Raw genomic sequence first — 13,667 nt, 5'->3', positions numbered from 1 at the left:
CAGCTCCATCCAAGTTGCTGCAAAAGACATGTGTTTCTCTTTTTTGGTTGCTGAGTAATATTCCATTGTATATATGTACCACATCTTTACATGGAAGCAGCCCAAATGTCTTCTTCTTTTTTTTTTAAAGATTTATTTATGCATACAGAACTGGGGTACAGGCAAGAGGTGCAGGGGCGGTGAGAGGAATCACCAGAGACAGAGTGGGGAGCAGAAAGGGCCGACTGATGAAATACACTGCTGAGGGGTGAAGCCGGTGTGTCAGGAGAGGTCTGCCAGCCCTGTGGATCACCTCCTGGGGTGGGGATCATGCTGAAGTGGCTTTAGCTTCTTAGTGTGGTGCTTTAACCTGCTGCGCCACCAGAGAGGACCCAAAAGAACATTCTTAAATGTTGGATTACCGTTGAGCTACTGTAATAATTTTCATTAGTCATAATACATTATGTTTCCTATATATTTCTAATTCGTCATATTATATCTGGGATTTTAACAGATGGAATCAAATTAAAACAAACTTTCTCTCCAAAAAAAAAAAAAGTACTGCTTTATATTTTTCCTTTTTAGAATTACCTGTCAGGTTTTACTATTAATATTTTTTTAATTTTAAAAATGAATGCATTTCTTATTAATTACTTATTCCTCTGGAGTTTTTAAGTGGACATTATTTTGTTCTCTTACTTTCCTAAATAAATCTATAGAGTCTCATGCTTAGGTCAGTTTTGACAGCTTGCCCAAAAACTACAGAAAAACCAGTTTGTATTTAAATATCCTATGATGTACATTTTTAGTGTGAATTAGTAAGCGTTTCAGCTGTTTTAGAAATTTAATACTTTCCTCAGAATAAGTACATGTTCGTTTTTTGGTTTGTAGTCTGAGATTTTTGCTATGTCCATTTGGAAGCTCATTTATATTTTTAGTTAACATTACTTTTGGCTTTCACAAATTCCTGTGTACTTTTTCTGTGAGCAGTCTTAATCCTAAATATGTACATGTACCTAAGTTTAATATTAATAGATATTAGTAGCACTCCTAATCTGGGTATATTTATGAATAATTCGTATAACAACGTATCGTGGATGTGTATGACTCTTATAACAAGCTCTTTCTTATTTTTCTGTTTAACAGTTACATGGGAATTGGTCTTTCTGCCCAAGGTGTGAATATGAATAGACTACCAGGTATAGTTGAATTATAGTACAATCTTACGGCTTACTTTTGATTAGAATTTCACATAATAATTTGAATATAATGACTACATTGATTTTTATATATTTTATAAGTTCATTGTGGACACTGAATGGTTTTAATAAATTTAATGCTTTTTAGCAAAATACAGCTTAGCCATCCATGCAGCTTTTTAAAACTTGTTCTTGTTTTTACTTCCAATACATAAATTTTTCAGCTACTTTAAAATGTTAATGTAGCTGATTCTGTTTGCTACCAAAAACAGTGCTGACTTATGGTTAATAACCTACTTCAGTTGTTTAATATTCAGTTACTTAAATAATAGTAATAACTGATGTTGAAAGTAAACTAAGGGAGATATGACTGGAGATGGCAGAATTGTTTCCTAAAACCTTTAATCAAAAGGAAATGATTCTTAGATTGTATTTTGTAGATTCTATTTGCTAATGTTAAATGTTAATTTGGGGGGGGGGCACTGAAAAGCATAATGACTAAAACTACTGTGCCTTTAAAACAAAATAAAAACAAGCCAGTGTGTCTGTCACCTAATCATGATTAGCTATGTTAACTTGAGATTATTTTCAGTATACCTTTTTGGTTAAAGTTATACTTGGAAGAAGGTTTTATTAATTAAAAAATGTAGAAGGAATTGTGATAAAGTGTGTGTGTCTATAAATCTCTTAATAATGATATAAGTGTAGATTGGTATTATGTTATGATCCACAAATTAACATTTTTAAATTTTAATCACAGCCTTAAAAATATCCTCTGTTTTAATTAGGATATAATCTTCTATTTTATATTAAACTGTATGTGTGTGTTTGTGTTTATCCTTTTGCTGTATTAAGTTTGTGTGGAAAATGTTTCCTGCTTTTGTTTCATTTTCTGTGGGAATCCTCACTCTTAATACATGGTGTAGTGTTTATTCTATGTGATGAAATTATTTTTGTTTAATATTTTGAATAGTATCTTAATAAAATAGTATAATTGTTGAGAATGTAACTGTACTTTTGAGGGTTTTATACTGTCTGTTCTACCAGTCTGGCATGTCATAATTGTGGTGAATTAAATGTGTCACAAAGTCACTTACTGTTTATTGATATATACTGAAACTTTCTTTCTAGGCTGGGATAAACATTCGTATGGTTACCATGGGGATGACGGACATTCATTTTGTTCTTCTGGAACGGGACAGCCTTATGGACCAACTTTTACAACTGGTGATGTAATTGGCTGTTGTGTTAATCTTATCAACAATACCTGCTTCTACACCAAGAATGGACATAGTTTAGGTACTGAGCTAGTGTTTTGCATGTAAAATAACCAAATGTTGTGATTATTGTACTTGTAGTATGGTAGTCACTGGATGGGGGTTCTTTGCTCTTTCCAGGTGTACACTGGAGAAATGTAAAAACTTGTATTCTGGCTATTTTGTATCGTAGTTATAGGAATAGCACTAGAAAAATTGACTCATTTTCTTATGTTAGTTGATAGAATGAAATCTGTTTTCTGCTTTGCTCTGAGTAAAACATTTCTCAGTATGATGCAGTTCTTTAGGTATCAGGTACCAAAAAGACTCATGTCAGTTTTTGGTTCAGTGCGAGGGTTTATAATAAAGGGAAGGGACTACCAGTTTTGCTAAAGGGAGAATTAAACAAGCAGATAATTAACTGAGCTTCTATAAATGAAAGACGGGTGGCTAATAAATAAATAGATCAATAAAGCTTGAGAAAAACCTATCCATTGTCAGACTAGAAAATTAGATTATTAGCTCCATAGCACTGTAAATTTTTTGTCTGATAGCTATATTCCCTGTTCTTAGTTTTTTGAATTTGGTTTTAGCATTACAAAAAGTAAAGTCTGATGCTTTAAGTAATAGTGCTTTACAATACTTTTATTGTCTGAAAAGTCCTTACTCATAGCAGATTATTTCTGATACGTACAGTGAAAAGAGGCAAAAGCTAAGTAACCCATGGTTTGTTGATAAATAGTATTTAAAAATCAGATTGCAAATAGTATGCTTAGACATATATATGTTTTTTAATATAGCATAAAGGCCATTCTTTCATTTCATAGTAGTAAATCCTAAATTTCTAGCTATATTGGTAATAGCTGTTCTTTAGTGTTCGACATACTTGGTATAAAGTTGATGTCTTTTTCATGTTTATGTTTAGCATAGAACTTTTTCTTCCATTAGTGTTGAAGTCCTGTGTTTTATCAGACTTAAAGGCGATCTTAAGTCCCCAGAAAACCATTGAAGCCTCGTGGGTATAATACGTTTATTAAGAATGCTATGCATTCTTACCTGAGTACTTGAGTATCTGTGATTTGATTGTTGTGACCAGCTAGTTTCCAGAAGGGTACAGTGTATTTGATACTATTCTCTCTTATCAAAGCACTTAACTGGGATATTTTATCTTAAGATATCTTAAATTAAACCAGAAGAAAGATGGTTTTTGGTATAACCTTTGGTTCAGAAGTATAAAAAAAGATATTTTAAAACCAAAATTATGTTTTTAGTTTTTTAAATATTTAACCTTGAGAAATTTTATTTGAGAAAAATGGGAAGATTATGGCAACGTGATGTTTTCTTTATTCCTGTTAGATTTTCACAAACATTTAAATTGGAATTTTTTCTAAATAGAAAAGCTGTTTTTAAAATAGCAGATGCGTTTAAAAGCTTTCGTCCTTGAAAGTTGACCATAGATCTGATATATCCAGGAGGCATGAGGGTGGAGTGAATAGGGGAGGGGAGAGCACAGTGGACTGTGGTGGTGAGGACTGCAGGTGCTTAGGTGGAGGAAGGTGTGCTGGGAGAACACACTCTAGAGGGGGAGAGATCTCTAAGTTAACTTGAAGCACTTGTCATTATTAATTCATAAAGGCGATAGATACTTATTAAGCATAGAGAGGGTGAAGAACATGAAGATTGGCTATTTGGTTGCCTCGTTTTATCTCCTCACTTAGACCATGTACTCTCTTAGGCAAGCTACCGAGCACTTCTATGCTGCAGGTTCTTTACTTTGCAAATTAAGATCACTGTGATACATACCTTAGTAAGGTTGTTAGATAAACAGAAACTGTAATATGCAAACTTTTTAGAGCATTGCCTGTTACATAGCGAATATTCACTCTGTGTTGTTTGCCAGAGTTTTGGGCTGGGATGCAATGGTAAAACATTGGTGAGCAGAAATAAAGAATATTTAGTAGCATCTGCCACACACAAGTCAGCTGGAAAAATTTGAAAGCTGTATCAAATAGTGAGAACTTTTACTGACCAGGTAGAGCTTTTATAAACTACCATTCCTTTTTAAAAATAAATAAAGACAAGAAAAAGAAATGCTTCTAAAACAAGAGTCAAGCTTCACTGGAACATAGCTATTCCCATTCATTTATGACTGTTTCTTGCTACAGTGGTAGAAGTGAGTAGTTGTAACACAGATCATATGTCCAAGAGCAGAATCATCCAGACTCTGGCATCTAAAGACAAAAAATTCAGTTATTAATATCTTTTAGTTCTCAAAGTGGAAATTTCAGTCCAAAAGCTTAATAGTTATCTTTAGTTTTCAGTCTTACAGAGGTTTTTGAAATACACACCTATTTACAATGTAAGGAGGTAGAAAGGGCTTTATTTGGGAAAATAATTAAAGAAAAACATTTCAATATCTAGGTTAATTTGAATTTTTTTGACATATTCATTGAATATTATTCATCAAGGATAGCTTCAAAAAGTATCTTCCTTGACAGATTGGGAAATTAGAAATATAAAAAAAAAATTTCCATGTAAAACTTAAATAATTATCATGTCTACTTGTTAAAATGGCATATTTTATAGCTGAGTGTGTATAGCTTGTGGTAGCTATGTTTGACAGTTTTCAAAAATGTTAATCTGTGGAATTAAATTGGATTTTTTAAAATAATGTTTGCTAGAGCTTAGCAAACATTAGATTTCAGAAATTATGAAAAATAATTTTAGTTAAAATAATGTAAGTTTAGCCAATCTTTAAAGAAAATTGTTTGGTCTGCTATTTTATGAAAAATAGTAAAGACATATATGGTAAGATTTTCATTAAAATATTCTCTATTTTCCGTGCCTTTTTTAGTTTTCTTAAATTTTTAGAAATTTTTAAATCAACTTACATGTTTGCTGATATAACTTTGAAGATGTATTTTACCATTTCAAAATTAAATTTCTGTACAGTTTCTTTTCTATTTATTAATGGTGAAAACAGAATGTTGGGGATGGGAGTCTCCAACTTTTCCTTTTGACAAGACAAATTTTTTTTAAAGTTATAAAAATACGATAAAGCAGTATTTTATACTTTTTAAAAATATATTTTATACATTTAAAAATATATATGTATGTATAAATATGTAGTAAATGTAGTCAGTTTGTCTTCTAAATTTAGTAATAACTAGGGTCAACCAGTTGTGTTTTCTGATGGTATAGCACAATCCTAGAAGCATAGAATCTCAATTTAGAAGAAACCTTAAAGACAATATAATGTAAATACCTTCTTTTTTAGTTGCTAGTTAACACCTAGAGGAGGTAGTGCTGATGTGATTCTTTTCTTTTATTTTAATGGGACTTAAAAACTTGTGATTAACTGATTCACCAATGCTATCCTCTTTTGTTATTCTAGAGTTCAATCTTTTTAAAACATGAATGAGCAATATTTTTCTTACTAACTCATTTTCAACAAAGTTAATACAGTTGAATATTTGAAAAGAGATTATTAAAGCATCCCTTGGGATGCCAGTAGGCTTATTCCAGTGACATCTCATTGCTTAAGTATATTTGGAACATGACTGTGTTGTGAAATTACTGTCAGAGGACATTCAAGAGAAATTTTCAACTGTATTAATTTTTATCCTTTGAAGGAGGTATTTTTTCCTTTCAAAGTGCAAAGTTATTTAAGAATATATTTGTAAAAAGTAATTTCTTGAAAAACAAATGTACTATATATATATTATATGTTTTTTTAAACAAAAAATATCTCTTCTCTCTCCTCCCCCATATAATTATTTACAAGCTAAAGCTGGGTAAAGATGATTAAATGATAAGATTGGATAAAACAGCTTGGGTATCAGTCAGAAATCAAATATGACTGTTTTAATCAGTTTTCTTATGTAGTTCATAACATAACCTTGTAGATGTATTTGACCATTCCAGAAATCCTAAAGAATATAGCAGGAGCCCAGAAATAAAACTAGTGTATGACTAATGAGCCTGATGACCTTAAAGGGGACAGAATTTACTCAGACTTACGAGAGTATTATTGAAAAAAAAAGTTAGTCTCGTTATTTTATATTTCGGCTTTTTTCCTTTTTTGCCATTCTTTCCCTTATTTTTAGTTAGAAAGTCAGCTTGTTATCATAGTCTGCCTTTGAAAAGCAGCCTCTAATGCCCTTATTATTTTTTTTTTTTTGTAGGTATTGCTTTCACAGACCTACCGGTAAGACATTAGTTTTGTTTTGTTTTGTTTTGTTTTGTTTTTAAGTGATTTTGAATATTTAAATAAAGGAAGTATAAAGAATCATGTTTTAGAATGCAATCTTGTTACTATTTGTTGAATTTTTATATTACTCATAGAATTGACTCCTTTTCCATTCATCCTTGGTGAGAACATTCAGAAATTCAGCTCCAAATTGCATTGGAACACTGTGATAACAAAAATAAATAAAAATTGATAACCTTTGTAAAGTCAGTATGCATTCGTTTGAAATGTTTTCTTGGTGTTATTGTACTGTTCAGTAAGTTGCTATACAGATTTCTAGTCATCCAACATATATTGAATGTCTACGTGTTGACTGGTTCTCAGCTTAGATAAGGGACTGCATGTGCTGCTTAGAGCTTTAGGGGAAGTTAGAGGATAAGGAATGCATGAAGAACAAGTACATTAGTATTTTAAAAGTTTTCAAATACTTTTAAGGAAAGAACAGATAAGAGTGCTGGGACTACCAAAGGTAGAACATGGTACATTTGTTCACCTTTGCTCAAGGTAAGACTTGAGCAATAATATGAAGTGAGGAAGTTAATTAAATAGATATGTTGAGCAAGATTTTTCTAGGCAGAAGGAAGAGTTGGGGGAGGGGGGGAGGTACATAAGGTAGAAGCATATCTGGCCTGTTTGAAGCATAGTGTGGTGTGTAGTAGAGGAGCACGAGAAAGGCAGGGAAGAGGAGAGGAGTGAGCAACAGTGATGGGGAGAGTGAGCTGATAATCCAGACGTTGAGGACCATTGAAAGGACTCAATTACTTTGAGTTAAATGCAAAAACATTGGAGAGTTTTAGTTAAGGTATGACTTTACCTTTTAAAGGATCTCTAATTCTTAGGTTGAAAAGTAGGTTGTAGAGGGGAATAAGGTTAAAGCAAGTAGACCTCTGAGGGTGTTAATTATAGAAATTCAGGTATATGACAGTGACTTGCCTCACAAGAGGTATGAAAAGTAATTTTTAGTCTAGAATGCCTTACTAACCAAATCCATGCTGATCATTGTAATATGCACCATATAGCACTAAAGGAGGAAAAAAACTAATAAATTATAGTACAGTGCTTATAATTTAGAGATTTATTTTACACCACTGAACTCTTAGGGCTATGTAAAAAAATTGTAATCACCATTGAACACTTAAAAAAGTGAGATAAACAATACACATTGGTTAAGGAACTACTTAACTTCATTTTCAGAGTCCCATCTTTCATTTTAAACTATTTTAGATTTGATCTCTGGTCGTCTACATGATGTCTTCTGTGTTATCAAGCATATCTGTTAGGTTCTCCATTAGGTCTCTGGAATTTTCTTCTAAGCTTCTAATCACCTTTTTCAGATCTTGATGCTATCACTTCTTTTTATCAAAGAGGCAAACTAAAGTTCAGAGTTCTGAAACAACCAGAACTCTGATAATCCTTTTTCAGTTAGTCCTTATATGACCTGTTGACAAAAATGTTTTGAGAAATGCTATTATCCAGCTATTAAACCAGAAAAACAAAAAAGGAATTATCAGTTCATTCTTCAGCAGATTCCCACCTATGCAAGCAGTAACAGCTATTTCATGACAGCCGCCTGATCAGATATAAGGTTCCAATATCAGGGATGTTTTGTGAGAGAGAGAGAGAGAGAGAAAACTCAGAGTCTTATAGATTATTGATATTTGCAGAAAAATAAGTTCAAGTTAGAAAATAGTTTTTGCTAAATCTACCAGAGTTTGGAGACTATAAATTAAAATTGCTCATCAAAAAGGATCATTTTTAAAAAGCAAATGATGAAGCAAGTATTTTGAAGTAGTCATCGTAGGATTTATCTTACATTTATACCAAAGAGATTCCCAGATGGATTAAAAAGTAAAATAAACATAAATCAGAACCAAGAGAACTTTCATGATGGATTGCATGTGAAAATGTGAGAAAGAGGTCTGACTTCAAGAGTTTTTGACTTGAGGAATTGAAAGAATGGAGATGGCACTGATGTTGATAAGACTATAGGTAGAGCAAATTTTGAGGCAGGTGATCTGATGTTCCGTTTTGGATAATTTAAATGCAATTGTCAGGAATGCAGGTGACTATACACACTTTCAATTTATAAAAAAGATCTGGACCAAAAATGAAAATTAGGGGTTCGTGGCATTTTAGTGTTTAAAGTTGTAATTCTAGATGAGGAAGTTTGTACAGGCAGAGAAGAGAACTGGAACCAAATGAGTTCTGGGACATGTCGATTTGGGGAGAAGACAAGGAGCCAGCAAAGGAAAATTGAGAAGGAGCAATCAGTGAGGTAATAGGAAAACTTAACCGCAAGACTATCCCATTTCCCAATGGATTTAGATGTAAACTGGTAATAAAATCAGGTACAATTCAAGAGAGAAAAACCAAGCTGGGTTTGTTAGATGAGAGGGCATGCATATTCATGCTGTATCAAAATCAATAACATTTTAGCATACCACACTGAAACATCACTATGTTTTGTGGATGTGTGTTTTTGTTTTTTTAAAGATTTATTTATTCAAACAACTGGTGCAGCCAGAGGTGCAGGGGTGGTGAGAGGCTTCACCAGAGACAGAAGGGAGCAGAACAGGCAGATTGACGAGTTACACTGCTGAGGGGAGCAGCGGGCAGGTCAGGAGAGGTCTGCTGCACCATGTGGGTCACCACCAGGGTTGGGGATTGAACCCGCACTGAAGCGACTGCCACCAGCTTGCAGTGCTGTGGCCCAGCCCATTGCACTAACGGAGGGCCTGTGTTTTCTTTTTTAAAGATTTATTTATTTATGCATATAGAACTGAGGTACACGCTGGAAGTGCAGGAGAGGATACACCAGAGACAGTGGGAAGCAGAACAGGCAGATCAACAAGGTACACTGCTAAGGGGAGCAGTGGGTGGATCAGGAGAAGTCTGCCACGCCATGTGGGTCAGGGATCAAACTCTCACTGAAGTTGCTGTGACTGGCTTGCAGTGCTGCATCCTAACACCTTACACCACCAGGGAGGGTCCAGATGTTTTTTCTGTTGGTATCTTACGTATCTGGCTTGGTAATAAATATGTGAACTTTTGGGGGACGGGGGTTAGGGGGAATTGGTTGACTTCAAAACGAAATGAAGAATGTTTATCAAAAGGAAGGATTAACTGTGTCAAATGTCGTATCACATGTGATACATCACATAAGCTAAGGGCTAAAGATTGACACGTGGATTTAGGAAAGTGGGGGACACAAATGACAAGAAATTTTCAGCAGAATAATGGAGAAATCAAGTGCTTTAAAAGAGTAGGAAGATGGGAGTCTGGACATTAATGGTTTTTAATAACAGTAGAGAATAAAGGAATACGACGTAACTAGTGGTAGTGCTGATGAGAGTGATTCAGTTAGCAAGCAAAACAGTTGAAAAGTAATATGGTGACTGCCCTTGAGTAGACAGTGGGAATGGAGATAGCTTTTTTTTTTTTTTTTTTAAGATTTATTTATTTGTGCATACAGAACTGGGGTACAGGCCAGAGGCTCAGGGGCGGTGAGAGGCTTCACCAGAGACAGAATAGGGAACAGAACAGGCAGATCAACGAGGAACACTGCTGAGGGGAGCAGCGGGCCGGCCAGGAGAGGTCTGCCACGCCATGTGGTCTCCTCCGGGGCAGGCGGGAATCGAACTCATGCAGAAGCGGCCCTAGATTCTCAGTGCTGTGCTTTAACCCGCTGCGCCACCAGGGAGGGCCATGGAGATAGCTTTTTTAAGTGGAGAGGGTGAGTCTTTGGAGAAACCACCTTAGGGGATGATGGAGTATAGGTGTGGAACGTGGTCTGTAGATTGATGTTGCTCATACCATTGCAGTCTTTGGTAAGTAAGACTCTTTCCCTCTGAAAGTGGTTAAAGGGCTTGGTAGCTGTGGGGATTTCCCCCATTTTGTGGCACTGAGCATGTAAAATCAGCTTGACAGAAGGAGCAGATTTTTTGTTTCGTTTTTGTTTCTCTTTGGTAGATTGGTGAGCATTTGGAAAAGACCTGGCTGGTTATAGACATGTTAACTATTTTTGTATTGCCTTCTAATTCTTTTTTGTCCTGCATTAGAATCACCAATTTATTTTTTGCCTGTCTATAATTAGCAAGTGGTGTATTTAACTTTGTAGCAGTAGCTAAAGAGGTGATTACAGTTGTGGTTATGAATTTCCTTTTACTGTAGTGGTTCTGAGGCCCGTTGAGGCCCGTTTAGATCTCTGCTCTTCCACGTGTTATTCCTCTACTTAAGAAGGGCACCATGAAACTGGTTATATTCTGGACCTGTAATCTCACTAGTTGCATTAAATCCTTGTGGAGACTATATTTACAGGAAAAAACAAGTATGCCTAGTGGACTGCATCATACCTGTGATGGGATATAGGTTTCTATAAAGCTGGAAACTTTTACTCATTTTCAGAGTAATCTTTCTTCTTCAGTTCAGCTCACCAGTTTGAAAGTGTCCATCTATAAAGTAATTCAGTTTTGAAATAAATAAATTCCCTTTGTTAAAGAAGCTCTTACAATTTCTTGTTCCTTAAACTGATTCGAAATACACATTTTATAGATACATATTTTATTTCCATTTTCTAGAAAAATGTTTTAAATAGAAAAGCTATGCTATTGAGAACATGAATTTATTGTCTATATTTGCCTTTTGAACAGCATTTTACTATCTGTATCTTTCATAAGTTAAAAAAAATGGCAGTGGCCCTCCCTGGTGGCGCAGCGGGTTAAAGCACAGCACTGAGAATCTAAAGCCGCCTCCTCATGAGTTCGATTCCCGCCTGCCCCGGAGGTGACCAAATGGCGTGGCAGACCTCTCCTGACCCGCCCGCTGCTCCCCTCAGCAGTGTATTTCGTTGATCTGCCTGTTCTGCACTCCACTCTGTCTCTGGTGAATTCTCTCACCCTCCACATCTCTGGCCTGTATCCCAGTTCTGTATGCACAAATAAAATAAAATCTTTAAAAAAAAAAAAAATGGCAGTGATCTGTTTTTCTCATCTTAAAGACATTATTTTTCTAATTGTATAGGATTTTTTTTTTAATTTAGAAACTGCTTCTGGAAAACATTTTAACAAATTCATAACCTAGGTATATGCTTATATGCAACAAAGATGCCATTCAGAAGTTTATACTAAATGAAAGCCAGTTACAAAAGACCACACATATATAATTCTACTTCTATGACATGTCTAGAATAGGCAGATCTGTAGAGTCAGAAGGTAGATTAGTGACTGTCAGGGGGTTGGTAACTGGGGAGTGACAGCCTGTACAAGCTTACTCTTTGTAGTTTGGTAATGGATTGTGGTCAGGGTTCACAACTGAGTATACTGAACTTTTTGTATTCTGTTTTTAGAAATCTATAGTCTAGCAAATTAAAGTTTGTTAACTTTTAAATTATAGTTTAGCAAGTTAAGGGCTTATATCCTTAATCCTTTTCACACAAGTTAAGGGCTAATATCCCTAATCCTTTTCACTCTTCAGCTTTTTAACCCCTGCTTTTACTTTGATTTACATTTATATTAGACTGAACGTAATCACAGGCCATATGTTGTTGTTCAGTATTGTCTGGTATATCCTTTTCTTTCTGTGCAGCCTCCTCCGCTGGTTTAGGAACAGTCTGCTTGTTTTCTTAAATAAGGGTCTTCTCACTGGCAGGGAAAGCTCAAGGGTTCATCAACCACGAGCTGTAAGTTCTGTGCCACAGTGTGGGAGCTTTGCTTACTTCCACTGGTCAGATGTGCTCAGGGACCAGATAACCTGCTTCTAAACCCTGAAGTTCAGCATTACTCTGCATTTTTAAGCATGTGTAATAAAACTTAAGCACTCTTGAGGCCATGACCCAGCCTCCAGCCCACGGTTTGGCCTGCTTATACTACCAGCCACTCCACTATAAAACCGGAATGGCACGTTCTGCCGTGGAAAGTGACGTCTTTCAGGTACTAGGTGGCTTTTGGACATGCACACCCCAGGTAACCTGGGCAGGGCACCAGGGTTTTCAGAATGAACATGGAAGATTTAATTTCCATGACTTTGTAGTATTGTCATTAATGCGCCATTTTCAGAGATAAACTAAAGGCCACTTATAGGCAGACCTCAAATTCTTCAGTTTTGAGGTTGAGACAGTGGTATAAAAATTATTTTTCATTGACTCCAAACCCAAATAATCTTAGTTATTTCTTGAACACTTCCTGATTATAGAATTAATATGTAGTGTTAAATATTCAAGGAAATTAAAGAACTGTTTACCAGTACAGAAATGTGCAAAAAAATTACTCATAATTCCAGATTTTTAGATATAATCTGTTAACTTGAGTATATATCCCATCTCTTTCTAAATTTTTATCAGCTAGTATGTTCATTATTTAAATATTTACAGAAAATATGGGCTCATAGTTTATACACTATTCCAAAGCCTGCTTTCTTTAGTAATATTTATTGCACATCTTTTTGTGTCAATATACAAATATTATGCTTATTCTTTTTATCTTAATGTATGATGTACTAATACAGTTCTAATGCACATTTTATCATATTTAGTATGTATGAAGTGGGGGTGCATCTGATAACCAAATGGCCAATTTAGCTACATTATGGATCATATATCTAAAAATTTTGTAGTCTAGTCTAGAATGTAGTATATAATGTCATCTGAATGAGCATTCTTTAATTTTTTTTAGTGGTGTAGCCTGACATTTTCTTCTTCTTCTTTTTTTATAATAGTTTATTTTTATATCATTTTGTACATTTTTTATCTCATTGTGATCCCGTGGGCTTCCCATCACCAAGTCACCCATGTGCCATCACCATAGTCCAGTGCACTTCCTTCCCCCTACCGTTTTTGATCCCATTCCCCACTCCACCCTCATAAAATGTCTCTGGTATACAGCTGTTCATTATAATTATTTTCTCGCCTGGTCCATTATACTCCTGCTATGAGTGAAACCATCCGGTATTTTTCTTTCTCTTTCTGGCTTATCTCACTAAGCATGATCT

General features: G+C 34.9%; 1 protein-coding gene across 1 annotated transcript in view; it reads left to right on the top strand.

Annotated features, from left to right (window-relative positions):
* RANBP9 (RAN binding protein 9) overlaps positions 1-13,667 on the top strand; it is a 92,513-nt gene that overhangs the window by 49,197 nt on the left and 29,649 nt on the right. The window contains exons 3-5 of the mRNA XM_004693299.2: positions 1,126-1,178; positions 2,310-2,477; positions 6,619-6,641. Of these exons, the coding sequence (XP_004693356.1) occupies positions 1,130-1,178; positions 2,310-2,477; positions 6,619-6,641 (240 nt within the window). The 5' untranslated portion in view covers positions 1,126-1,129. The remainder of the gene's footprint in view (positions 1-1,125; positions 1,179-2,309; positions 2,478-6,618; positions 6,642-13,667) is intronic.

Source organism: Condylura cristata, unplaced genomic scaffold (assembly GCF_000260355.1).
Source record: "Condylura cristata isolate star-nosed mole 26May11 unplaced genomic scaffold, ConCri1.0 scaffold00037, whole genome shotgun sequence".
Classification (NCBI taxonomy): domain Eukaryota; kingdom Metazoa; phylum Chordata; class Mammalia; order Eulipotyphla; family Talpidae; genus Condylura; species Condylura cristata.
Note: the sequence above shows the minus strand (reverse complement) of the source record. Positions and strands in the feature narration are given on the sequence as shown.